This window comes from Lithobates pipiens, unplaced genomic scaffold (assembly GCF_037356315.1).
Source record: "Lithobates pipiens isolate NorthernLeopardFrog02 unplaced genomic scaffold, aLitPip1_a1.2 Scaffold_18, whole genome shotgun sequence".
Lineage (NCBI taxonomy): Eukaryota > Metazoa > Chordata > Amphibia > Anura > Ranidae > Lithobates > Lithobates pipiens.
This window is the reverse complement of record NW_027507758.1, coordinates 548,421,718-548,448,694: the sequence shown is the minus strand read 5'-3', so window position 1 is coordinate 548,448,694 and position 26,977 is coordinate 548,421,718. Positions and strand designations below refer to the sequence as shown.

General features: G+C 40.2%; 1 protein-coding gene across 3 annotated transcripts in view; it reads right to left on the bottom strand.

The window, feature by feature from the left end:
* The window catches only part of KLHL29 (kelch like family member 29), a 1,407,189-nt gene that overhangs the window by 267,350 nt on the left and 1,112,862 nt on the right, over positions 1-26,977 (bottom strand). For all 3 annotated transcript variants that reach the window (XM_077488859.1, XM_077488857.1, XM_077488858.1), the window contains 2 exons: positions 18,347-18,546; positions 14,794-15,053 (listed from right to left, as the gene is read on the bottom strand). In XM_077488859.1, the coding sequence (XP_077344985.1) occupies positions 14,794-15,053; positions 18,347-18,546 (460 nt within the window). The remainder of the gene's footprint in view (positions 1-14,793; positions 15,054-18,346; positions 18,547-26,977) is intronic.

Genomic DNA, 26,977 nt, shown 5'->3' with positions numbered 1-26,977 from the left:
GGGGCAGTAGAAAAAAAATAACAGACCAAAGGGTCTAGTATGGGTTTTAAGGGGAGCCATCATGCCAAAAATGGCATGGGGGTCCCCCCCAAAATCCATACCAAAACCTTATCCAAGCATGCAGCCCGACAGGTCAGGAAAGGGGGGGTACGAGCATCCCTCCTCCTGGACCATACCAGGCCACATGCCCTCAACACGGGGGGGGGGGGGGAGGTGGGAGCTTTGGGACGGGAGGACTGCACCCTCACCCCAAAGCAACTTGTCCCCATGTTGACAAGGGGACAAGGGCCTCTTCCCGACAACCCTTTAACTGCTTTTAAAAGCCTGTGAGCTCAGGGGCAGAGGCTGTGGAGCTGTAAAAATGTCTAATGCCCTGTACACACGGTCGGACATTCCGACCACAAAATCCGTCAGATTTTTTCAGAAACTGGTGTTGCATACACATGGTCGGACAAAGTTGACGTAAAATCCGATCGTTCAGAACGTGGTGATGTTCGTTGCGTATGACGGGACTACGTAGAGGCTAATAGCCAATAGCTTTGGTCTCGTAATTTGATCTGAGCATGCGTGGCACTTTGTCCATCTGAGTTCTCTACAAATGATCGGAAAAAGTCAGATCGGATTTTTTTGACAGAAAATTTTAGATCCTACTCTCAATTTTTTTCCGTTGGAATTTCCAACAGAAAAAGTCAGATAGAGTCCACACATGATTGGATTTTCCAACAATATAATCCGATCGGACGTTTTCCGTCGTAATTTCTGACCATGTTGACAGGGCATAACACCGCTAAAAGCTGTTAACATTGTCAAGTGTTTTTTTTTTTTTTTTTTTTACATGTCAAAATCAGTGATTCCCTATCCTATGAGAGCCCATTGATTTGAATAGAAGTCACACCAGAAATTGGACCATGATGATCCGACTTGCAGTGCGACTTGTGCGCTGAGGATCTTGAAGAGGAACCCCATGCCGAAATTAAAAATAAACCCATGCAGGACCCCCCTAAAATCCATACCAGAGGAAGGGTCTAGTATAGTTTTTAAGGGGAACCATCATGCCAAAAATGGCATGGGGGTCCCCCCAAAATCCATATCAAAACCTTATCCAAGCATGCAGCCTGGCAGGTCAGGAAAGGGGGGGTACGAGCATCCCCCCTCCTGGACCATGTTGATGGGGACAAGGGCCTCTTCCCCACAACCTTGGCTGTTAGTTGTCAGGGTCTGCAGAATCTGAAATCTAGCATGGATTTTGGGGGGCCCGCATGCTATTTTTTGGCGTGGGGGTTCCCCTTAAAATCCATACCAGACCCTTCAGTCTCATATGGAACTTGGGGGGAACCTACGCCAGTTTTTTTCATTTTGGTGTGGGGTTCCTCTTCAAGATTCTCAGCGCACAAGTCGCACTGCAAGTTAGATCATCATGATCCGACTTCTGGTGCGACTTCTATTCAAATCAATGGGCTCCCATGGGGAGCCATTGATTTTGAATAGAGGCAGAGAAACGCAGCTAAAAGCTAGCGGGGCTAAACCTGCATTAACGCCAATACAAAAGGCTATTAAAAGCGCATTTTTACAGTTGCTTTTTCCTGGCATTGGTAGTGGCTTTGCAGCTCATTTTTTCTAATGCCCTGTGTGAACCCTTACATAAGGACATTTAAAAAAAATGCTCCTTACCTTTTTCTTACCCTTTGCTGAAAACTCCCAAACTGAAGTTTTCCTCTGCTCTGCAGAGGGGGCTGTGGAGTTGATGTTTGCCATAATTAACTTGTTTGTACTGTGCTGACAGATCTTATTATCAGTTGTAAACTAGATTTGAAGAGTCTGTCCTAACAAAGATTTAAAGAACTACACACTTGCCTGTGTTGCATGTTAATGAGGGGAAACCCAATGTGTCCCGCTTTGTCAGTAGGGACAGACTGAGTTTCCTCTCATTTCATATTGCTTAGAGTAGCTTGAAGTCTGCCTGAGGCCTGCTCCAAATAAACACCTAGAAAGATAAAAAATATATTTATATAACTATTTTTAGGTACAGTGTGTGAATAGGAAAACATAACAAACATACAGGTGGATTTTCTCAAAGTTGACTGCAAACGTGGAAATAAAATAGTTTTAGACAATGAGCCTAGTTATAAATGGGCTTGATTTCCTAAAGGCAAATAGACTGTGCACTCTGCAGGGGCAGTTGCACTAATTTTTCCCACAGCTTAAAGCGGAGCACCAGCCCCCCCCACCCAAAAATTTAAAATCAGCAGCTACAAATACTGTAGCTGCTGACTTTTAATATTAGGACACTTACCTGTCCAGGGATCCAGCGATGTCTTTACCCCAGCTGAATTTTCAATTGGCTCTTGGGTGTTTCCGCTTCCATTCCTTGTAAGGTAAATCGACAGTGAAGCCTTGCGGCTTCACAGCGTCCCCTATTGGGCATGCGCAAAATGTTCTGTGCTCTCTGAATGGCCCAGTGGCAGTGAAAAGAAGGAGGAGTGCAGGTCCTGTATTTGTGTGTTGAGGTGCCATTCTAAATTAATGGAGTTGCGAAGTCCAGCAACTTAGCTGCTGTTTCAGGAAAACATGCATTGTAATAACATTACCAAAACATTTAAGCGTATAAGGCGTGTAGGTGTATTATTAATTATATGTAAAGACTGAAAAATAATTAAACATGGAGGATATAAGGACAGGCCTACTTCAAAATATTAACTGTGGGTATTCAGCTAATATACCACCTTTCAATTGTGAATAGCGGCAGATGGCGTTCAGACTGTGCTACGTGACTGTTGGCATCTTAAAAATGTTGTCCTAGCTTCAAACTATTTTGATGCAAAGTAAAGGGTGACACCTGTAATAAGTGTCTAGTTGGTTCTGCAGGAAGATGTGTTTGTTCCGGACATAATGATAAATGTCTGAGAATACACAATTTAGAATCTTTTTTACCGGGGCTCATGAGTTGCAGGCAAAACAGCAGAGCAGCAATTTTTTTAACACTACAATAAAGCAGGAGTTATAGATCCTCTTGCAAAAAATATGGGAGATATATTTTACAATGAAAGAAAGTTTAGAAGGTTGGATGAAACTACAAGTAGTTTGATTTTTTTTTTTTTCCATCCAGTTTCTTGAGATGCAATACAAGAAGAAAAGATGCTTTTGAATGACTGATCCTGTTGCTCGGGTCAGTGTAAGTGATAATGAGCGCACCGAGAAATGACCGTTTCTGCACAATGGACCGAGTGGAACCTGTCAGATTGAGACTGTCATTTCATTTATCTACACAGTGCACTTGAACTTTCATACTCATAACTGCCCAAATTAGAATTCCCATGATCCTCTGTTCTGCTGCTGGGCTTGTCAATGTCAAACTTTTATGAATGAATGAATGAATGAATGCAATACTTGTATAGCGTACAATGCGAACTGAATCGCCTTATGTGTAGGTAAACCACAGTGCTAGCCACAATAACCATAAACAGCACTGACATACATTTAGTTAGCTAAAGCACTGTGTCATAAACAACTGGCGTGTTTTTCCCCCCCATAAACTACTGTTTTCACCTTTTTCTCATTATTTGTTGCGTCTCGATGTTGGTGATCTCCTCCAGCCTTTTCAGACACTTCCTGTGTATGTGCTCTTGGTCCAGGGTCAGCTGCACATCATTGCTCTACACTGGCTTCATAACAGTGACATTGAATGGGCAATGCCTGTGCAACTTACGTAGAGCACAACTCCATGCGAAATGTGTAAGTAAGTATGACCGCTTCTAGTCTCAATCTGGGGTGCAGGTGACAACATTGAATAACTGGGTACCAAATTGACACCACATAACAGAAAGTGTTTGAACAAAGAGTTTTACCAGATAATATTTTAATGAAAGCTGCAGCTATACAAAACACAGAAAACAACTTTTGTAATGAAATTATCATAGGACTGGGACCAAATATGGGTCAACTTATCTAAAGGTTTTTCCAACATCAGCTCTCTGGAATTGGCTTATGAGGTTCTAAGTCGCTGGCATTTGGTCCCATCTAGGATGGCCCAAATCCATTCTTCAGCATCTAACAAATGCTTCAGGGCTGTAAAGAGTTTGGCGATGTTAAACATTTTTGATGGATTTGTCCCACCTTTTGTTACTACATTTTGGTCCAAGATGTTTCAGTTTTTGCATATTGAACTCTGCGTACAAATACAGATCAGCCCATGGATTGCCTTACTACATGACCTAATCAAGAGCCTATATATACACAAGCCCAATCTGGTGACATCCACTCTGTTAGCAGCTAACCAAACCAGCAGCTTGGAAGGCACAAACCATTCCATTTCATGAGGTCAGACCTTGCCTTCATGGAAAGTTATGTTTGAAATGGAAATTACATCAAAATGGTAACACTCTTATCCCTTGTACACACGGTCGGAGATTCCGATGGAATGTTTCCTATCGGACCGTTTTGTCGGATATTCCGACTGTGTGTGGTCTGCATCGGACTGTTTCCGTTGGAATATCCGACGGATCAACTTTTCCAACTTGCCGGTAAAATTTTCCGACAAAATTCTCCGATCGGACGTACTCCAATCATGTGTAGCCTACTCTGACGGACAAAGTGCCACGCATGCTCAGATCAAATTCCTAGACCAAAGCTATTGGCTACTAGCCTGAACGTAGTCCCGTCGTAACTAAATAACGTAATCATGTTATGTACAATCAGATTTTCCGACAACTGAGTCCGACCGTGTGTATACAACATCACTTCCGGACCTCTTCCGGAATTAATCCGTTGGAATTACTCCAACGGATTTGGTTGTCGGAATCTCCGACCGTGTGTACAAGGGCTTAGCCCTTGTACACACGGTCAGAGATTCCGACGGAATGTGTCCTATCGGACCGTCTTGTCGGATATTCCGACTGTGTGTGGTCTCCATCGGACTGTTTCCGTTGGAATATCCGACGGACCAACTTTTCCAACTTGCCGGTAAAATTTTCTGACAAAATGCTCCTATCGGACATACTCCTGATTATGTGTAGCCTATTCCGACGGACAAAGTGCCATGCATGCTCAGATCAAATTCCTAGACCAAAGCTATTGGCTACTAGCCTGAACGTAGTCCCGTCGTAACGAAATAACGTCATCACGTTATGTACAATCGGATTTTCCGACAACTTAGTCCGACCGCGTGTATGCAACATCACTTCCGGACCTCTTCTGGAATTAATCCGTTGGAATTACTCCGACGGATTTGGTTGTCGGAATCTCCGACCGTGTGTACAAGGGCTTAAAGCTTGCATAAAGTTTCAAGGCTGGGTATAAATGAACGTTATTATTATGGAAATGTATGTTCTAATTGCTTATAGAAGTGGTTTACCTATCTATTTATCTGCGTTCCACTTCTGATGCTGGGAGAAGAGTTATTTCCAATGGTTTCAGTGCAGAGTCTTCATCATCATTTGTATGTGTGTCCAGGTTTTTATTCCACTTTGCCTCTGTATTGCAGTCATTCCAATACTGAGAGAGAACATCCAATGTCTGCTGGAATAACCCCCAAAATTTCTATGGTCTTCTTTACGTCATAGCTATTTGCATTGATTTAAACCTTTCCCGTCCAGCCCCGACATTTAACTTGGCTATTATGCCTGGGGGAGGGAAGTTCTGCCTGATCATGTGACCACTGTGAATCTGTGTCACAGTGGTCATATGATTGGGAGCCACTCCTGCTGGCTCCCAATCCTTACTAGAGACAGCAACAACAGGTAACGGGTAAGTCAGTCATTATACTGCTAATGTAAAATAAAAAAAAAGGGCACACCAGCCTTGTGCATTAACTGAGACACTATTTATTTCCAAGGCAAAAATAGGTCATATACTCACAAATGGCAGAATACAACATGCCCATCACAAATCTCCAAAGGAATGACCCCCCCCCCCCCCAGAACCTCGGGTGCACACCTCCAGATGGACTAGACAAATGTCACACAGTTCTACAGACACTAACGCATTTCAAGGGTGACCCCTCTTCATCAGGTTTTCCTTGAAAACACATTAGCACTGTAGTACTGTGTGACATCTGTTCATTGGGAAGGCGTGCACATCGATTCTGGTTGTTGCTTTGGAGATTTGTGATGAACATGTTGTGTTCTACCGATTGTGAGTATGTTACCTTGGAAACAAATAGTGATTTGGTTAAGGCTCAAGGCTGAAGTATCCTCTTTGGTTTATTTACATATAGTGTCTATTGATTCTGTGGGGGGGGGGGGGGGGGCAGCAAGGCCAAATGGAACCCTGTGGACCAAGACCTGGTTTAAGTTTTAGATATGCCTGAGACTTCTTCCACAATGCTGGTGTCATTCTTGAGTGCAGACGATTTTTACTATATTGTATGACATTATACTGCTAATGCTGCCCAAAAAGAAATGTAACTTTATGTAGATTCCAACTCCATGCATGTTTTAATTTAGGAATAGAGTGGGAAGGGTTTGAGTTAGCTGTTTTTGTCTGTAGTTGAGACTGGCTTCATAAAAAAAAAAAACTGTCTGCAAATCTTGCTGGACCCTGTAGGTTATGTTAACCTGCTTTAATTTGCATTTGTATTTAGTTTTACTTTTATAGGGAGAGAAGCAATTCTGATGCTTATGATGCAATTCAAAAACCAGTGGACACAGATTCTTAACTGCATGCTGCCCAGCGTACATTTATAAACTCCCTGAGCAGAAAGCAGCTACACCAGGATAATGGCTGCAGCAGTGACTTTCCTGTAAAAGCGATCGACTTTCCTGTAAAAGTGATCCAAGTGGCTTTACAGTCGCCTGATCACTTTTACAGTGCTTGGAAGGGGCCCCTGTCCCGCCACCGCCTGCCACAATTCCGGGGCTCTACCATTCCACCACAGAGAAGATGGAAGAACATCTGTTGCCCAATATCCTCTGTGACAAGTGATGCTGGAAGTGAAAAGGATTTAGTAGCTTCCAGTTTTAATGGGGTCATTCCCTTGCCAGCACAGGCAAGAAAACATCTGATCAAACACAATCTGTGTTTGATCAGATGCTTTGAAGGGCAGAGGAGACATCAACAAAGAGTACCTGTCCCTGCCTAAAGTTATCACAAGGGGCTTGTTCATCCCTTAATTTGATGTTACCATATGAGTGAAGCGGGTTTGCGGAAAGGGGGAGGGGCTAGTATATTGCCTAGAGCTCCACTTGTTGATGCAAATGGTAAACATAAAATATCAATATGTGATATTTACCTAATACATTTTTTAATTTTATTTTTAAAGTAACAAACTAAAAATATCTACTGGGCATAAAATAATAACTAAAGAAAATACACAAAAAAAGCTAAAGATGCAATTTAAGAAGGATTGGTCATCAAGAATTTGACTGATTCACATCACTTTGCATAAAAAAAGACAGGCTTTTTAGGACAGCTTTTTTGCCTTATAGGTTAAATGTATGAATGTTTTTGATCAATTCTATTTATTTTTATTTTTTTTATAAGGTTCACAGAGCTGTATCAGTAAAAAATTGACACAGTTTGCATATATTATTCCAGGCCAGCTTTATCAACACAACACACTGTATAAAGAAATTCAAAGTGCACCCGGTATAAAAGGAACAGAGAGAGATTGTGTAATTATAAATGCCATGACTTAGTCATTGAAACTACATTTCTATAACTTGTAACAAAACAAGTATAGATGAAATAAAGCAGAATATAATTATATTAACCAAAGGGGATCAGTCAGGAAAATTCCTGGGTCTAGCGAGTTCTGCATTTATAAAGGGAGCACGGGAAAGGGAGGAGGGATGGAGTGCCCCCAATTGGTGGAAAAAGAACAATGGTGATCGAGTGGGAAGGTAAAGAAAAAAACAGACGGGAGTAAAAGTTAAAGCGGTTCTAAAGGCAGAAGGTTTTTTTTTTTATCTTAATACATTTTATGCATTAAGATAAAAAGCCTTCTGTATGCAGCAGCCCCACTAAGCCCCCTTATACTTTCCTGAGCCCATCTCAATCTAGCAATGTTGCATGAGAAACTCAGCTGCCCCGGACCCTCCCTCCTGATTGGCTGAGACACACAGCGGGCACCACTGGCTCCCCCTGATGTCAACAAAAGTCAGAGAGACAATGAGGAGAGAGAGAGAGCGGGCCTGAGCTGCTGCTCCGTATCTGAATGGCCACACAGAGCTGAAGCTTGCCTCGCGTACCCCCGATGTCAAAGATGGCCAGATTGTCTCTGTCAGGTCATCCACCCGCTGAGAGAGTGCTTTCTCTTGAAGGCTCAAGAAATGAGATTCAGAATAACCCGGGGGGGGGGGGGGGAGTCAGGGTTCCCACATGTTAGGAAAAGAGGAGATGGGTAGGTGCCAATGCATGGTACAGATTTTTTTTTCAATTCCATTCTCTTCCTTTGAAATAAAACACTTAGTCTTCAAGCAGGAGGTAAATAGCATTTAAACAACAACAGAAAAAAAATCAATAATAACTGCAACAGCAGAAGTATAAACTAAAGACTTGTTAGCAAAATGATATCTTAGCTGTAATGCATTAGGATTTTTATATCAGTCAGGACAAATGGAAATGTTTCAAAACTGTATCTATTAGCAATACAGTCAAGACTGAAAAATAAAGCAGAACTCCAGCCAAAATTATCGTGATAAAAATGAATAGCCCATTAAAAAGTGAAATCAAGTTTTTGCTGAAATAGTCAGCTTCCCCTGCACTGCAGTCCTATTTTCTGCTGCTAGATGTCCTCAGTTTGACATTATTCAACCCACCTCCCCTTAGCAAAGACCATCCTGGACCCACCTGGATAGGAGAAGTATCACAGTGATGAGCTCATCTGTCACTCTGCTCTCTCCTTCCATCAGTACATGAACTGAACCGCTCTTTGTACTGCTTCTACTTCTCAAACACCAGCTCTGATGTGCAGGGACTGCAAAAGGGCCACTGGGACAGGAATGAGATACCAATCTCCCAAACAGGGACAAAAGAAATAAAGACATGAAAGTGGTTCTAACCCCCCTTTACACAAGCCAAAACAAGGAAAAATTGTTTTGCTATCGCTAAGGCTCTGATGAAGAGGTAATCCCTCATAACGCGTAACTCCTTTGCAATGCCATTTGGTTTCTCCTAACATCTGGTCGAGGTTGCAGGTGTCTATAAGACACAGTGTCCAAACTTTTGGAGCAATATTAAGCCTTTTTTTAACGTTTCTTTGTAAGTATGACTTTTGTTTTTACTATTTAACCACTTTCAGACCGGACCATTTTGCTGGTAAATGACCAGAGGTCTTTTTACACTTTGGCACTGCGCTGCTTTAACTGGTAATTGCGCGGTCATGCAATGTTGTACCCAAACAAAATTTGCGTCCTTTTCTTCCCACAAATAGAGCTTTCTTTTGATGGTATTTGATTGCCTCTGCGATTTTTATTTTTTGCGATATAAACGTAAAAATACCGCAAATTTTGAAAAAAAATGATATTTTCTACTTTTTGTTATTAGAAAAATCCAATAAACTCAATTTTAGTCATACATTTAGGCCAAAATGTATTCAGCCACATGTCTTTGGTAAAAAAAAAGTCAATAATTGTATATTTATTGGTTTGCGCAAAAGTTGTCACATCTACAAACTAAGGTACGTTTTCTGGAATTTACACAGCTTTTAGTTTACGACTGCCTATCTCATTTCTTGAGGTGCTAAAATGGCAGGGCAGTACAAAACCCCCCCAAATGACCCCATTTTGGAAAGTAGACCCCCTAAGGAAATTGATAAGAGGCATGTTGAGCCCATTGAATATTTTATTTTTTTGCCTCAAGCGATTGAATAATGACAAAAAAAAAAATTTTTTTTTTTTTTTACACAAAGTTGTCACTAAATGATATATTGCTCACACATGCTATGGGCGTATGTGAAATGACACCCCAAAATAAATTCTGCTGCTTCTGCTGAGTACGGGGATACCACATATGTGGGACTTTTTGGGAGCCTAGCCGCGTACGGGGCCCCGAAAACCAAGCACCGCCTTCAGGCTTTCTAAGGGCGTAAATTTTTGAGTTCACTTCTCACTACCTATTACAGTTTTGAAGGCCATAAAATGCCAAGATGGCACAAAACCCCCACAAATGACCCCATTTTAGAAAGTAGACACCCCAAGCTATTTGCTGAGAGGCATGTTGAGTTCATGGAATATTTTATATTTTGCCACAAGTTGCGGGAAAATTACAAACTTTTTTTTTTTTTTTTTAACAAAGTTGTCACTAAATGATATATTGCTCACGCATGCCATGGGCATATGTGAAATGACACCCCAAAATAAATTCTGCTGCTTCTCCTGAGTACGGGGATACCACATATGTGGGACTTTTTGGGAGCCTAGCTGCGTACGGGGCCCCGAAAACCAAGCACCGCCTTCAGGCTTTCTAAGGGCGTTACAGTTTTGAAGGCCATAAAATGCCAAGATGGCACAAACCCCCCCCAAATGACCCCATTTTGGAAAGTAGACACCCCTAAATTTAGGGGTACACTAGTGAGACTAGGTAATAAATGGCGGGTGCCCTGAAACTATAAAAAAATAACTAACCAACCAGCGTCACCTGTAACAGTTATATGGTGATCACTGGTGAAAGGGTTAACTAGGGGGCAATTAGGGGGCTTTATGCGGTAGTATATGGGGGTCCCTGGCGCTATAAAAAGCTGCAGCGAACCTAAATACCTACCTGCCTAACTAGCGTCACCTGTGACACTAATACAGCGATCAGAAAAACGATCGCTTATTAGGCTGGGTTCACACTGGAGCGATGCGGGAACGCCACGAATGCGCGGCGGGTTCCCGCATCGCATGCCTCCCGGCGGCAGTTCACACTGCCCTATGCGAACTGCTGGGAGTGTCAGTGAAATGTTACTGACACCCCCAGATCAGTTCGCATATCGCAGTGCGATCTGCAAACTCGGATCGCATGGTGTGAACACCCATGCGATCCGATTCTGCTGCGGGCCAAAAAAAGGGTCCCGTGCGAATTTGCGGCGGGTGCGGCGAATGGCTGAACTCGAATCGCACAGAGATCGGATGTGATTTGCACTGCAGTGCGGTGCGAATCACATCCGTTCTCATAAACCGCTGCAATGTGAACCCAGCCTTAGTGACACTGGCGACGGGGGGTGATCACGGGGTTAAACCTTTATTGGGGGGGTTAGGGGGGTACCTTAGAACTAAAGGGGGCTAACCCTAACTGCCCTAACAGTTATTAGTCACAAATGACACCCGCCGGGTGATCAGGGGGTTAAACCTTTATTAGGTAATAAATGGCGGGTGCCCTGAAACTATAAAAAAATAACTAACCAACCAGCGTCACCTGTAACAGTTATATGGTGATCACTGGTGAAAGGGTTAACTAGGGGGCAATCAGGGGGCTTTATGCGGTAGTATATGGGGGTCCCTGGCGCTATAAAAAGCTGCGGCGAACCTAAATACCTACCTGCCTAACTAGCGTCACCTGTGACACTAATACGGCGATCAGAAAAATGATCGCTTATTAGGCTGGGTTCACACTGGAGCGATGCGGAAACGCCGCGAATCCGCGGCGGGTTCCCGCATCGCATGCCTCCCGGCGGCAGTTCACACTGCCCTATGCGAACTGCTGGGAGTGTCAGTGAAATGTTACTGACACCCCCAGATCAGTTCGCATATCGCAGTGCGATCTGCAAACTCGGATCGCATGGTGTGAACACCCATGCGATCCGATTCTGCTGCGGGCCAAAAAAAGGGTCCCGTGCGAATTTGCGGCGGGTGCGGCGGGTGTGGCGGGTGCGGCGGGTGCGGCGAATGGCTGAACTCGAATCGCACAGAGATCGGATGTGATTTGCACTGCAGTGCGGTGCGAATCACATTCGTTCTCATAAACCGCTGCAATGTGAACCCAGCCTTAGTGACACTGGCGACGGGGGGTGATCACGGGGTTAAACCTTTATTGGGGGGGTTGGGGGGGTACATTAGAACTAAAGGGGGCTAACCCTAACTGCCCTAACAGTTATTACAGTCACAAATGACACCAATGCAAAAAAAAAAAAAAAAAATGACATTGGTGTCACTGTGACTGGGGGGCAGGGGTAATTGGGGGGGTGATCGGGGGGTAAAGGGGGGGTGTGAGTGTGCCTGGCATGTTCTACTGTGTGTGTAGAGTGTTGGTGCAACTCACCGATCCGCTCTCCTCCGTGTCGGAACGAAAAATACCGACACGGAGGAGAGAATACATCACTTCCTCTCCTGTGTTTACATTACAGGAGAGGAAGTGATGTCACCGGGGATTTCTATTCGTCGGGAGCGATCGCGAGGGGGTGGCCATGAATGAATGGCCGCCCCCTCGTCCCGGATCGCTCCCGGACGAAAACCGACCGCCGCAGGCACCGGGCGGGGGCCCGATCGGGCCCCCGACCCGCGGGAGGCAAGGGACGTACATGTATGTCCTTATGCCTGCCCGTGCCATTCTACCGACGTACATCGGCGTGCGGCGGTCGGCAACTGGTTAAATACATTTTATCTTTGCTAATGCACAAGGTCGGTGCGCCCCCCCCCCCTGTTTTTCTATATGTTTCAGCTCTAAGGAAACTCATTGTTCTGAGGAGGGCAGCAAGATCTTTGACATTCCATATTCTATCCAAAGGGTTGGCTACACCACTTACACATGGACTAAGCTCCTGAGCGCAGGAGATTGTATTGTGCTATATTATTATGCCCAGTGTATTGCTTCACACTGACTGGTCTATTTATTCCTGCTGCTGGCACCACGCTGGAGACCGCTAGCCGGGATAAGAGATGGAGTTGGTATCACTCCACATGTAAATACCCTCAATTTAAATCTGAAAGTCTGCAGTTAAAGCACATCTTGTTAGTTTCATTTCAAATCCATTGTGGTGGTGTATAGAGCCAAAAAGATTAGAATTGTGTTGATGTCCCAATATTTATGGACCTGGCTGTAAGTGTCAGGACTGGATGGATAGAAATACAATTCTTATTATGTATCCTTATAATGTGTTATACTGCTCTGTGGATTCTGGATACTTTATATAAAGAATTTGCCCAAAAAAAGAAAGAAATACAATTGCTTTGGTAGGTAAAATAATACCCATATTTTTATTTCATCTGTGTACTACGCAGATAGCCTGGAGTTTAACTTAAAACATATTGTATAACTGGCAGAAGCTTGGTGGGTATGACAAAACAGAACAAGTATTCCTAACACAAAATTAAGAAAATCAAGCTAAAATAATCAAATAAAAGTAAAACTACCACTTACAGTGCTCCACTCACCGCTATTTATAACCATCAATTTAATAATGTAGTGTAGCACAACTTGTTAACAAATATATGAATCTCATTAAAGCGGTGTTCCGCCAAAAAAAAGAAAGTAATAAAAGCCAGCAGATACACATACTGCAGCTGCTGGCTTTTAACAATAGCACACTTACCTGTCCTGGAGTCCAGTGATGTCGGCACCACAGCTGATGTTTCCATCAGCTGTCGGGTGCTGCCAACACTGAAGAAATGGCTGCACTCCAAGATCCATCAAAATTCTTGTTAAATAAATGAACATCCCAAGTGTTACAAACAGTTCAAACGTATATCCTTTGAACTGTTTGTGACACTTGGGATGTTCGTTTATTAAACAAGAATTTTGATGGATCTTGGAGTGCAGCAATTTCTTCAGTGTTGATCGTATGCGGAGGCAAGCCGAGGCAGACACCAGTGATATCATTAGGCTTCCTGTCCCACCTGGAGCAGCGAGTTCTATTGTGTGGGTGTCGGGTGCTGCCGCCGCAATTGCGGGTAAGGGTACCAAGCAGCATAGCCTTACAGCTTCATGTCGGGAACCCTACTGCGCATGCGCAAGGCCCTGCTCCTCTCTCCTACTGGCCCGGCGACAGGGAGAGGAGGAGGAAGGAGGAGGGAGCCCCGCAAAAATGCTATGGGCCACAACCCGGACTCCCGGAAGTGGGAACAGGTTACCCGTCGAAGACAGGTATCCTGTCCCCCCCCCCCCCCAAAAAAAGTTGCCAATTGTGTCACCAGGGGAGAGGAGACAAATGAGTGGTAGTTCCACTTTTGGGTGAAACTCCGCTTTAAGTGCAATAAAAACAATTACATATGACATAAAGTGCAATAGTGCAATACAGTGCAAAATATATGATATGATACGATCTACAAAGTCCAATAATCCATAGCAAGGTAGATCAAAGTAGGAAAAACACCCAGAGTGTCTATGCAGTAGAATTTCATTCAAATCGACATTTATTTTCGACCACAGTGAGAAGAAAAATCATAGAAGCAGGGTGGAACATTTTCCTCAAACAGACACATTTCTAACCATATACTGTACATGGATTTCATTCTGGAAATTCCATTCATTCCAAAAGCATATGTTAAATCAAATGAGATTTTGAAATACTTTTGCATGACACTTGTCCAGTGATCAAATGCCAAAAGAGTTTTAGATGATCGTTTTAAAATATGTTTAGTTAACTTTATTTGTAATTGCTTCTGTCTGTGGATGTTTATGTGAATGTGAACCGAAAAAAGTTGAATAAAAATGATTAATTAAAATTAAAAATATTTATTTTAATAAAATCAAACAGATTTTTTCATGTTTTAATGACGCTTACAGTGCTGTGCCAGGAGTGTATTTTAAAGCATACCCTTTAGAATTCCACTTTAAGTCTGCAAAGAAGTTATTTTGAAGTACTACCGAAATACATTTTTATATTTTCTGTGTGTCTTTGTAAGTGGAAACAGCTTACAAAAAGTAGTTTATCTCTCCTACCTGTGCTCTGTTTGTCGGATCTTTCTTTATCCATTTTAGCACCGTCTCGTATACCAGCTCCTCAGCTTTGGTGTTCAGGCTGTCATTAGAAGTGTATGATACGAAATCATCTTTTGAGATATTCAGGATCTCATCCTGGTTTGCTACCTCAGGGAAGTTTTGCAAGGCGTACGCTTTGGCCATGTTGTACAACTCCACACATTGCATGGCCTCTGCCATGGCCAGGATGCCCAGGCAATTGTTGGCAGTCAGCTGTTTCTCTGCAGAAATACAAACACAACATATAATTTTACCATTGTCCACCAATCCATATAAGCTACCTGACTTAAAGGGAAACCATAATGGTTCTGGATTTTATTTTAAAGCTTTTTAAAGCTTTTTCTTTTTTAAACTTAAATGTTATAGCTGTATTGTTTTTTTCAAATGTATATAAAGGTATACTAATAAACATTTATTATAGCTGTCAACACATGGCAAAGTATACCAAAGAGCACTACAGTTTTTCTTTAAGATGTTAAAGGGTTTGTCTCCTTTTAGACCCAATATGGTTAATTTACTAAAGGAGTAGAGTCTGCTTACTTAGCTAAGCTAATATAGGTTGAGCTAGATGTACATGGGATTAACTATGCAACTACGTAATATTGACTTTGTAAACGTGTATGTTCACATTATAAAATGTTAGTAAATAGAGTAAAACTATGTTCACTTTGACTACCCAATCGTGTGTGAGGCAATTAAGAAGAGATATAATCATTGGTAATTCATGAAAATTGTAAATAAAAATGTAGTTTGTCTTAAGCACAATCTCTGTTTAGTGTAGATTAATTTGAAACATCTAAATTTCAGCTTGAGCTACTGAGCTGAGTAAACAACAGGTTTCTTTTTATAAGCAGGGGAGCTAAGAAGAGCCTGGAAACCATGTGAAAAAAACCAAAAACAAAATATGAATATGCAGTAATTAATTTACTGCACTAAAAGTAAAATAAAATAGAATATATATTTTATTTTACATTTTAGTCCTGATCATCATATAAATAAAATACATTGAATATATATATACGGTATATATACTATATAATACTTATATATATATATATATATATGTCACTTTACATTCTCTTTACAGATATATACTATGGGGTTGATTTATTAAAACTGGAGAGTGCAAAATCTGGTACAGCTCTGCATAAAAATCAATCAGCATCCAGTTTTTTTTTGTCAAAGCTCAATTGAATAAGCTAAAGTAAGATGCTGGGGCTGGCTACCACACAGAGCTGCACCAGATTTTCCACTCTCTATTTTAGTAAATCAGCCCCTATATACAGTATCTCACAAAAGTGAGTACACCCCTCACATTTTTGTAAATATTTTTTTTAAATATCTTTTCATGTAACAACACTGACAAAATGCCACAATGTAAGTGAGTGTACAGCTTGGGTAAATTTACTGTATAAGATTGTGTAAATTTCATTTCCCCTCAAAATAACACAAAACACAGCCATTAATTTCTAAACCACTGGCAACAAAAGTGAGTACACCCCTAAGTGAAAATGACCAAATTTGGCCCAATTAGCCATTCTCCCTCACTGGTGTCATGTGACTCTTTAGTGTTACAAGGTCTCAGATGTGAATGGGGAGCAGGTGTGTTACATTTGGTGTTATCGCTCTCACTCTCATATACTTGCCACTGGAAGTTCAACATGGCACCTCATGGCAAAGCACTCTTTGAGGATCTGAAAAAAATAATTGTTGTTCTACATAAAGATGGCTTAGACTTTAAGGAGATTGCCTAGAAGAAACTGAGCTGCAGCATGGTGGCCAAGACCATACAGCAGTTTAACAGGACAGGTTCCGCTCAGAACAGTCCTCGCCAAGGTCAACCAAAGAAGTTGAATGCACATGCTCAGTGTCATATCCAGGTTGTCTTTGGGAAATAGATGTATGAGTGCTGCCAGCATTGCTGCAGACATTTAAGGGGTGGGGGGTCAGCCTGTCAATGCTCAGACCATACGCCACACACTGATTCAAATTGGCCCGCATGGCTGTTGTCCCAGAAGGAAGTCTCTTCTAAAGATGATGCAGAAGAAAGCCCGTAAACAGTTTGCTGAAGAAAAGCAGACTAAGGACATGAATTACTGGAACCATGTCCTGTGGTCTGATGAGACCAAGATAAACGTATTTGTTTTAGATGGTGTCAAGCATGTGTGGCAGCAACCAGGTGAGGAGTACTAAGACAATTGTGTCTTGCCCATAATCAAGCATGGTGGTGGGAGTGTCATGGTCTGGGGCTGCATAAGTGCTGCTGGCACTGGGGAGCTACAGTTCATTGAGGGAACCACGAATGCCAACATGTACTGTGACATACTGAAGCAGGGCATTATCCCTCCCTTCGGGCCGCAGGGCAGTGTTTCAACATGATAACGACCCCAAACACACCTCCAAGATGACCACTGCCTTGCTAAAGAAGCTGAGGGCAAAGGTAAAGCATGTCTCCACACCTAAACCCTATTGAGCATCTGTGGGGCATCCTCAAATGGAAGGTGGAGGAGCGCAAGGTCACTAAAATCCACCAGCTCCATGATGTCATCATGGAGGAGTGGAAGAGGACTCCGGACACAGGCAACCTGTGAAGCTCGGGTGAACTCCATGCCCAAGCGGGTTAAGCAGTGCTGGAAAATAATGGTGGCCACACAAAATATTGACACTTTGAGCCCAATTTGGACATTTTCACTTAGGGGTGTACTCACTTTTGTTGCCAGCGGTTTAGACATTAATGGCTGTGTGTTGAGATATTTTGAGGGGACAGCAAATTTACACTGTTATACAAGCTGTACATTCTAATTGTGTAATTTCTTAATTTACAAAAATCTGAGGGGTGTACTCATTTTTGTGAGATACTCTATATATATATATATATATATATATATATATATATATATATATATATATATATATATATATATACTATATACTATGTATCTGACTTTCATTTTACATTATATGGCCAAAACTTTGTGGACACCTGACAATCACACCTATATAAGCCTGTTAGACATCTCATTCCAAAATCTTTGACATTCCTTTGTGGCTGCAAGAGCCACTGCTCTTCTGGGAAGGCTTTCCACAAGATGTTTGAGCTTCTCTGAGGGAATTTGTGCCCCTTCAGGCAAAACAGCAGTTCTTCCACACCAAATTCATCAAACCATGTCTTTGGAGTTATGCACAAGGATAAGGTCATAGTGGAACAGGCAATCCCCACACTGTTGTCATAAGGTTGGCAGCACACAACAAAATGTCTTTGTATGTATGTTGAGGCATTAACAGTGCACTATAAAAACTGACTAATTTGGAGGGATTTCCACACAGTTTTGGCCATATAGTGCACTGATGGTATGGCATATTAGATATTTGTGTCTAGGACAATACCGAGTGGCCTTTGGGCAATTTGTATTTAAACCTAATGTTATAATATGGAAATATGACCTAGACCTGCCCCTGCTGTAGTACAAGCCCAGTTCTTTCCTAATGTGTATTTTCAAAATGTGCCTCCTACCTAAGAAGGATACGCAGACTTTACAGAAGGTGTGGAACTGAAACTTGCTGGCTGCCTCCAGGAGGATTTTGGCATTGGCTGAATCTATGATCAAGGAACCTGTATAGACAAATTCCAGCAACAGTTCCAAGACTTCAGCATTGATATTGGACATAGTCAGCTCCAGTTTCTCTCCATTCTTAACCTGCTCCCGCGACGACCTGGCAAATACAACAACATTCTTAGAATGGACACGGGTCATTAGGTAAATCAGAACCCAACAATACTTTTCATTAGCTTTCTAGGCATAAAGCATTTTGTATGTCATACTAAAACAACTCATCTTTTCCTGGATCTGGAAGAGAATGGTCTTTAAATTCATACAATGGAATAGAAAATAAATAAATAAAACCCAAACAAACAAAAGGTTTTATTGCTGTGATTATTTGCATTCTCATGCATAAAAGGTTGCAAACGCAAGGAAGATGAGGCAACGTTAATGAAAATGGATACAATGTTAGTTTTCAAAGGGAAACAATACATTTTAATGAGATCATTAATTACTGAGTGTAAGAAAGGCTTTAAAATTGCTCAGCTGAAGCAGATTGTTGATGTATCTGAATATGCATTTGTAACAAGTAATGAAAAGTTAAGCGACACTTAAATAACTTTTCTGTTTTAGTTATTGGTTTATTTTATTTTATTTATTTTTGTCATTTGTATTATTTATTAGTTTCAATGCATAATATGGGCTACCTTTTTTGAAAAGGGTGCAAGTCATCCCTTGACAACTGCTTCTACAATATAATTGTAGAACCTCTCTACCACCTTACAGGATTATCAATGCCTGTCAACTATTTAACAGAAGTCTGTCAACTGAACTAACCAATCAAAAAAAAACAAAACTGCATGGAGTACATGAGCAGTATGGAAGAAGTTGACTCGTATTTGTATTTCAAGAGACTCTTTAGCTGATAAAAGAAAAGTAATTAATCCCAAATGAGTGGACAACTCATTTTAGTCTGGCAGCTACTTAGATTCTGGATAGGTTTTAAACTTGTATTTAATGAAAACATTTAATTACACAATTTTTTTTATTAAAGTCCAGGAATCAAGATAGGGAAAGGGAGTGTCCCCGCTCCAGGAGGATCATCCAATAATAAGACTCTTCACCAGTTTAGGAAGCCACGGGTGCTGGTAATACATATAGCAATAAATAGGAAATGGTTCTGGACAGCCAACACTCCAAAAAAATGCCATGTATTTAAAAAAAACACAAAATCCAAAAATACATGCCACAGCAGAACAGGAAAGCTGATGCATTTGACACTACAACAGTGCTTAATCATAGCTCAAAGCTATGATTAAGCACTGTTTGTAGTGTGAAACTCGTCAGTTTCCTGCTCTGCTGTGGCATGTATTTTTGGATTTTTTTTTTTTTTTTTTAAAAGGCATGTTTTCAGAGTGCAGCTATCAAGAATCATTTCCTATTTTTTTATTTATTTTTTATTAAAATGTGGCGGAATGTAAGCTATATATTTTTTTTTTTAAGGCCATAACATTTTGTTGGAAGCATGTTTACATTTTTTCCAACTTTTTTAGCTTCTTAATCATCCTGTTTATATAAAAAACACATAGCACTTAATAAACAAGATATTAACACAGTAATGAAGCATGCATATGTACATATTTTGCTGTGTAAAATGGAAATTATGCCTCACGTGTCTTCAAGCAGGTGTATGCAACTATTTACATTACTGCATTTTGCCTGTAGACACAAAATAGAAGAAATGGCCCTAGTACATCTAGCAGACAGTTAGCTTCCTTGCTGAACTTTCCCAAACATCTAGTGAAATTGTACTTGCTGTTTTGAGAATGGTTCTATCAAATAATCTTTACTATATGGTAATTTAAGAGTACACATTCTCCATAGTTCTGTAGTATATATTTATAGTAGATTGTATTTCCTAGAACTTTGATATAACTATAGTGTCTAATCTAATAGCAACAGCTGGTATCCAGTTGGGAACGGGAGATGCATCATTGCTCATGAAATTATTAAACATTGGGGTTGATTTACTAAAACTGGAGAGTGCAAAATCTGGGGCAGCTTTGCATGGTAGCCAATCAGCTTCCAGGTTTTTTTTCTCAAAGCCTAATTGAACAAGCTGAAATTTGAATCTGGTTGGCTAAAATGCACAGCGGCATCAGGTTTTGCACTCTCCAGTTTAAGTAACTCAATCCCAATGTCTAATGTTTAGACTTTTTTTTATCTCAGAACTATTTAACTAGTTAAGGACTTCGGGTGTACAGTGCATGCCCTAAAATGTCAACAAAGTAATATGGGCACATGCTGTATGCCCTGTAACGCCACTGCCCCCCGACAACTTGTTCTTGCTGACAACAGCTCTGTATCAGAGCAGTGTCTGCAACTGCTAGTGTGAAAATAAAACTTCTGAACAGCATTCAGAAGAGTCTTCAGAAGCTTATTTGGGAAATAAAATATAACAATATTGTTGCATGGTATTTTTTTTATTTCATACAAGTGCCGATCAAAGGGATTACTTTTTGTCTGCATGTGATGTTAGATAAAGCAACTTTAGGTTAAAAACGTTTTTTTTGTGTTTTAAATAAAAATAGTTCCTATTTAAACTTTTCTTAATTGTTAGTTGCCACATACCCTTTCTCTCTTTATGCTATTATTTTTCTGTTGATTTTTAAAATTAATTTCTATGATGTTATTGATTAACTTTTAAGAGTTTTTATTTTTATATTTATAGTTTATGAATCGCAATAAAAAAATTATTTACAAAAAAAAACAACAAACACATCTTTTGCATCACAAAACCTTCACAATACTTTCAACCATAGTTGTAATTTTAGTGATAATTTATAAAATAAAATGTATACATTTTTTTTATAAACTAACTCTATTTGTTTTAAAACTAACACTAACACATATTGGAAAAAATATTATTTTTTAGTTGTGTTACAAATTTGTATCTATAGTGTGCATAGAAAATAAAATATTTTTTTTTGCAAGACAATATCACCAAAAGTAAGTGTTGTTTGTCCTGAAAAAAAAATCTATTTAAGTATTACTTTGTTATTCCAAGTAATAGCAACGTTTTTGCTGACTGAATTTACTATGGTCCATCAGGGGTATTCATGCGTTATTAATTATAATAAACTTTTGAGGGATGTTAGGAAATACCAAGGAAGAATGAAATCGCAGGAGGGTTCTTTTTCAAAAGTTAACTTAAAATCTAATTAAAACTATTTTTTTATTTTGGACATAGTAAAGGATGGTTAAAACCCCTGACGGTTTTGTTTTTTTCTATTCAGTGTCTAGAATTTTTCTAAAAATACAATTACATTCCATCTTCCAGGTATAAAAAAAAACCTGATTTGTTTTTAAAAAAAAGCTGTTTATCAATGCACAGCAAAGAAAAATAACGGTATGCAAAATGCAATAGCTAAACTGTTTTCTATTTGCTGCAGTCAGATTGTAGAAGGATTAATTTCTATAGGTTATTGCACTGTGAATATTGCTAATCGTCTTTCTTAATGAGCACAATACTGTATTATTGATCAAAACAGAGAAAAAAACATCTAGGCTTGTCCAATAAAACAATGGAAGAAACAAAATGCAGGGTGCACTGCTCAGAGCAACTGGTTAGGATGAATTGTAAACTAAAGTGAGTTCAAACTGTTATGTTTTAAAGCTAAATTTATTCTTTTTTTATATTTTCATTTTTGGAGAGGAGAAATATGTGAACCTCTATCAGATTTTTAGTTGCGGTCCATGTTTTCACTGGGGAGATTTTTCCTTACATCCTGTCGGAAAAAGAAGTGTGGAGTGTGGAGACAGACTGCATCAAAACATTTTCCAAGTAGAAGGGGGAAGGGTTAAAAACTCTGTTGGGTTATTATCCCTGACTTTGTCCCAGGACACCCTTTCATTTAATTTCTCATGCTGCTGTCAAAAGTACAGTAAGTGATGGACCCTCCCCAATTTAGAAATATTTACTGTTCTAAAGTGTATTTAAACCTACAAAAGGTTATGTTATGAGATGCAACTGAAAGGTTATTCAATCGAATTTTATTTAGTACACAGGTGGTAGTGATTCAAGTGTAAAGTGGGGAGAGGAATTTTTTTGACTATTAAAAAAAGTTGTGCTTGGTACTGGGCTTTAATAGTCAGGTTCACTTTAATTTTCTAAACTTCTCTAAGCTACCCACCCGTGTGCCTATTTCCCTCATGCTGTCTTTACCACTTCTATGCAGTAATCTTGACTGGTACCGTCCTAATTTTTTTCTGCTTCTGCGATGCTTCACTGGTGCTTTGATGAGGCTTTGTGGTGCTTTTTTGAATCTTTAATGAAGCTTGGCAGATGCCCTGTGTGTGTGGATATCTCATACCTGCAATTTCTCCAAAACTAAGCAAAGTTAAAGCGGAATTAAAGCCTCTCGAAAGCTTCAGGTGCTTCAAGCAAGCTTTGTCATAGACTTCTATGGAGGTTCTGAAGATGCTTTGAAGCACCACTAAAGCGACATGGGGTATAATTTTTGAAGCAAAGCACACACATGGTGTAAACAGGACTGTAAGCTAACCATTTTATTTGGTGACGTGGGGGCTTTGACTGGCGTTCAGAGAGCTTTAAAAAAGCATGTCCGAAGCCATGTTTTGAAACAAGTGTAGACAAACCCTTACTGAGCAGTCAGCTTGGAAAAAGAAACTGTAAACATCACAAAATGCTGTTTCTTTTAGAAAAAGTTACCTAGCTTAGGGGCTTTAGCTTAGAATAGGTTAGGGAAGTAGGAAGTAGGAAGTAGGGAGGTGTGGACCTGTCCTTTAAAGTGAAATTCCAGGCTACACCTATCTAATCTTAAACCCCCCCCCCCCCCAACACCTATGCTAACCTCTGTAGGAAAAATGAATATACTTAACTATTTTAAGCCTGGTCTGGTCCAGTCACAAAGGGCAGAAAAGGGAGCACTGACAAGGGATGGGCCATAAAGTCTATGGGTGATGTCACTGCTCTCAGGCATTCTCAGTTGCTGTCGAATGCTCTCTTCCCTGCAGCTGCCATTGGCTGACACAGGATATCACATGACTGGACCAGAGAGGGTCAGTATATACATCTTTCTTACACAGGTTAGTTAGCATAGAAGCATAGGCATTAGGAATAGTTGGATGTAGCCTAAAATTCCATTATTCCAGGTATATTTCTCCTTGCACTGCTTATTGAACAAGCCCATTGCATCTGTTTATTCAGTTCCAATTAACAATATACACCTATATGGTTTATATTTGGCACCCTATAATGATTTGTATTGCTACGTGTCACTGTCATTGTTCTGTTTTTTTTTTTTTTCCTGGCTCTCTATCCTCCATCTTAAGTTCCTGCTATCTCCTACTTGTGCAAAGTTTGCCCTACCATGAGTTTAAAAGAAGAAAAGAGCTATATAAAAATATCTAAAATACACCGCTGAGGGAAATATAAAGATAGCATAAAGGATAGCCAATCAATCAAACTGCGAGCAAAGCACTACAAGGGGACTGTTTCTAGGCCCCGACTGGCACATGAAGGAATTCTAGCCACTCTGGGCTCTACCTTAGATAGAGAGAAAGTAATATAGTTTCAGCTTTCCTTCTTTTTTTTTTTTTTTTAAATCAACTCACTTTGACCTGTGATCTTTAAACAGGCTCTGATATACCATGAAGAAAAATAAAAAGCACTGTCCTTTTATCAGGCTATTTGATCTTTTTTCCAAGGTTATATGTTAAAAAAGAGAGTTTTGTTCTAAAAATATATTGTTCCCTTCAGGCACTAAAAGGAAGACCTCAGTGACATCGCTTTGAAAACAGAATACAAGACAAGATAGACAGACAAAATGGTTAGAGCGTAAGGAAGGAGGTGGGTGGGGGGGCTTCCAGATCTTGCGCACGAAGCCAGCAGCCATCCTTAAGGAGTTTTCCTGTGTAAAGTGCTAAATAACTTCAGAATCAAGATATTGCCTGCATTGGGAAGTGTGAATTAGTGCTCGTGTGAGCTTTTTTAAAGCCTCAGATCATTATGTGTGACTGTCAGCATCAGACACGCCTGAAAGAGTAAACAAATAGTAAGAGAATTTGGTCATGAGGAGAAAAAAAAAAAAGATAGGGGGGAAAAAAAGAATTAAGTTATTTTGAAAAAAATATATATTATTTTCAACAAACTTTATATAAAAAAAAAACACTGAGATGTTTAAAGCGGTGGGCCTCATTTCAAAAAGTGCCTGAAAGGCAAAATATGTGTCACCCGGAGTGGCCAGTCAGAGTCTTGCTTTCATTTTTTAGCCCATACTGTAAAAAATAAAGCTGTAGTCTGATTGGCTGCTAAGGGCTACCAACCTTGAGATGGTTTTGAGACACTTTTTTTGAATGAGCTCCATTGACCTCACACCTGATGGAATAATTTCAGCCTTATTTAACAGCACAGAGCAAAGAAGAATGACGGGCAGGTAACAGCAACCAATCATATTTCAGCTTCTATTAGTTTGACCAATCTAAACTTGAGGAAGCTGATTTGTGGTTGATAGTTACTGGTTATTGGTTAGCAATACCCTCTGCTATTTACAACACCAGCCCAGCTAGTTAATGTTAATAATAATCTGTTTTTTTCGAAAGTCTAAATTGAATATACTGAAAATTTTCTATACCACAGCTCTTTACAGAGAACACTGAATCAATCACATCATCAATTTAAAGTTGTTACACTTTGACGAGCCCCTAAAAAGTATTTAAAACCTAGGATATGAAAGAGAGTTGTATTACAATTGACCAATATGTAAAAGTTTAAAACCTAACAGAAGATATGGCTATAAATAAAGTAAATAGACACATGAAACATACATACAATGAAGCTGGTAGACTAGAGAATCCCAAACACACAAGTAATGCCATGAGGGGATACTGTTTTATTGCACCTACCCTAAAATGATAGCTTACTGTTTCTGCATGTGTGCACTTTTACAAACCTATTTTTTTTCCTTACATAGTTAATCTGGTTGAAAAAAAGTTCATACAGTTCAACCGAGAAAAAACAAAACAAAAACAAAACACACACAAATCCAAAACCCCCATATACACATCATATAACCATAGTTGGTCCAGTAAAAAGCAAAAAAAATAAATAAATAACGATAAAGTGTGATCTAATTTGCTCCAAATTCCTTCCTGATCTCTGAAGAGCCAATCGGATATTTCCCTGGATGAACTTTTTCTATAAATGTTAGTATCCTAACGTTATATAATGTGCATTTAGGAAAAAATCCAGTCCTTTTTTAAAGCAATATACTGAGCTGCCAGAACCAGCTCTTCAGTGAGTCTATTCCACATTTTCACAGCTCATACTGTGAAGATATTTGGAGGTTAAACCTCTTTTCCTCTAGATGTAAAGCATGCCCCCTTGTCCTCTGTGATGGCCCTAAAATGAATAACTGAACACCAAGTTCACTATATGGACCACTTATGTATTTATACATGTTGATCACATCCACCATTAATCTCCTCTTATCAAGAGAGAAAAAAAACAGTTCCTCTAATCTTCCCTTATAGCTGAGCTCCTCCATCCCTCTTATCAGTTTGGTTGCCCTTTTCTGCACTTTCTCCAGTTTCCCGATATCCTTTTTGTGAACTGGTGCCCAAAACTGAACTGTATATTCCAGATGAGGTCTAATGATTTGTACAGGGCCAAAATGATCTCTCTCTCTAGAGTCCATACCTCTTTTAATTTTGCTTTTCTCTAGCTGATGTGATTTCTTTAACATATTGCAGATTTTTCATTTTAAAAAGGTGTTAAACCCAAAACCAAAAATGTGTTATGTTGTAGCTTACCATTCTTAGATGTAGTGCTGTATCAGCTTTCTCTTTTTCACACTCTTTTTTCTGCATTTTTACCTATTGATACTGTTATTTTGCAACTTCTTTTAACAGACCAAGAAGGCCAGCAAAAGTGTCAGTTGAAGGGTTGAGACAAGCCATTTACCACTGATGGGGTGCTTACAATGATCGGCTTTTGTTCATTCATATAAAACCTTTATGCCAAAAGGAAAAAAAATGTTGCTGTAACTACTTAAAAAGTTAATAAAGTCCATCTAAATCTGAAAGTATGTCTAAGCCCTTGTACACACGGTCAAAGAATCCGTCGGAATGTGTCCTATCAGACCGTGCCGTCGGATAATCCGACTGTGTGTGGTATGCATCGGACTGATTCCATCGGAATATCCTTCGGACCCAATTTTCCAACATGTTGGAAATATTTCCCGACCAACTGGGCCGATCGGACATACTCCGATCATGTGTAGAGAATTTTGATCGGACCAAGTGCCACGCATGCTCAGATCAAATTCCTACATCAAAGCTATTGGCTACTAGCCTGAATGTAGTCCCATCGTAACGAAATTACGTCATCACGTTCTGAAAGATCGGATTTTTTCGCCAACTTTGTCCGACCGTGTGTATGCAACAGTTTCGGACAAGATCCGACAGACAAAATCCGACGGGCAAAATCCGACGGATTTGGTTGTGGAAATCTCCGACCGTGTGTACAGGGGCTAAGACTATCCTCTCCCCAGATTAACAATGTTGCTGTCCCTGTTGCTCCT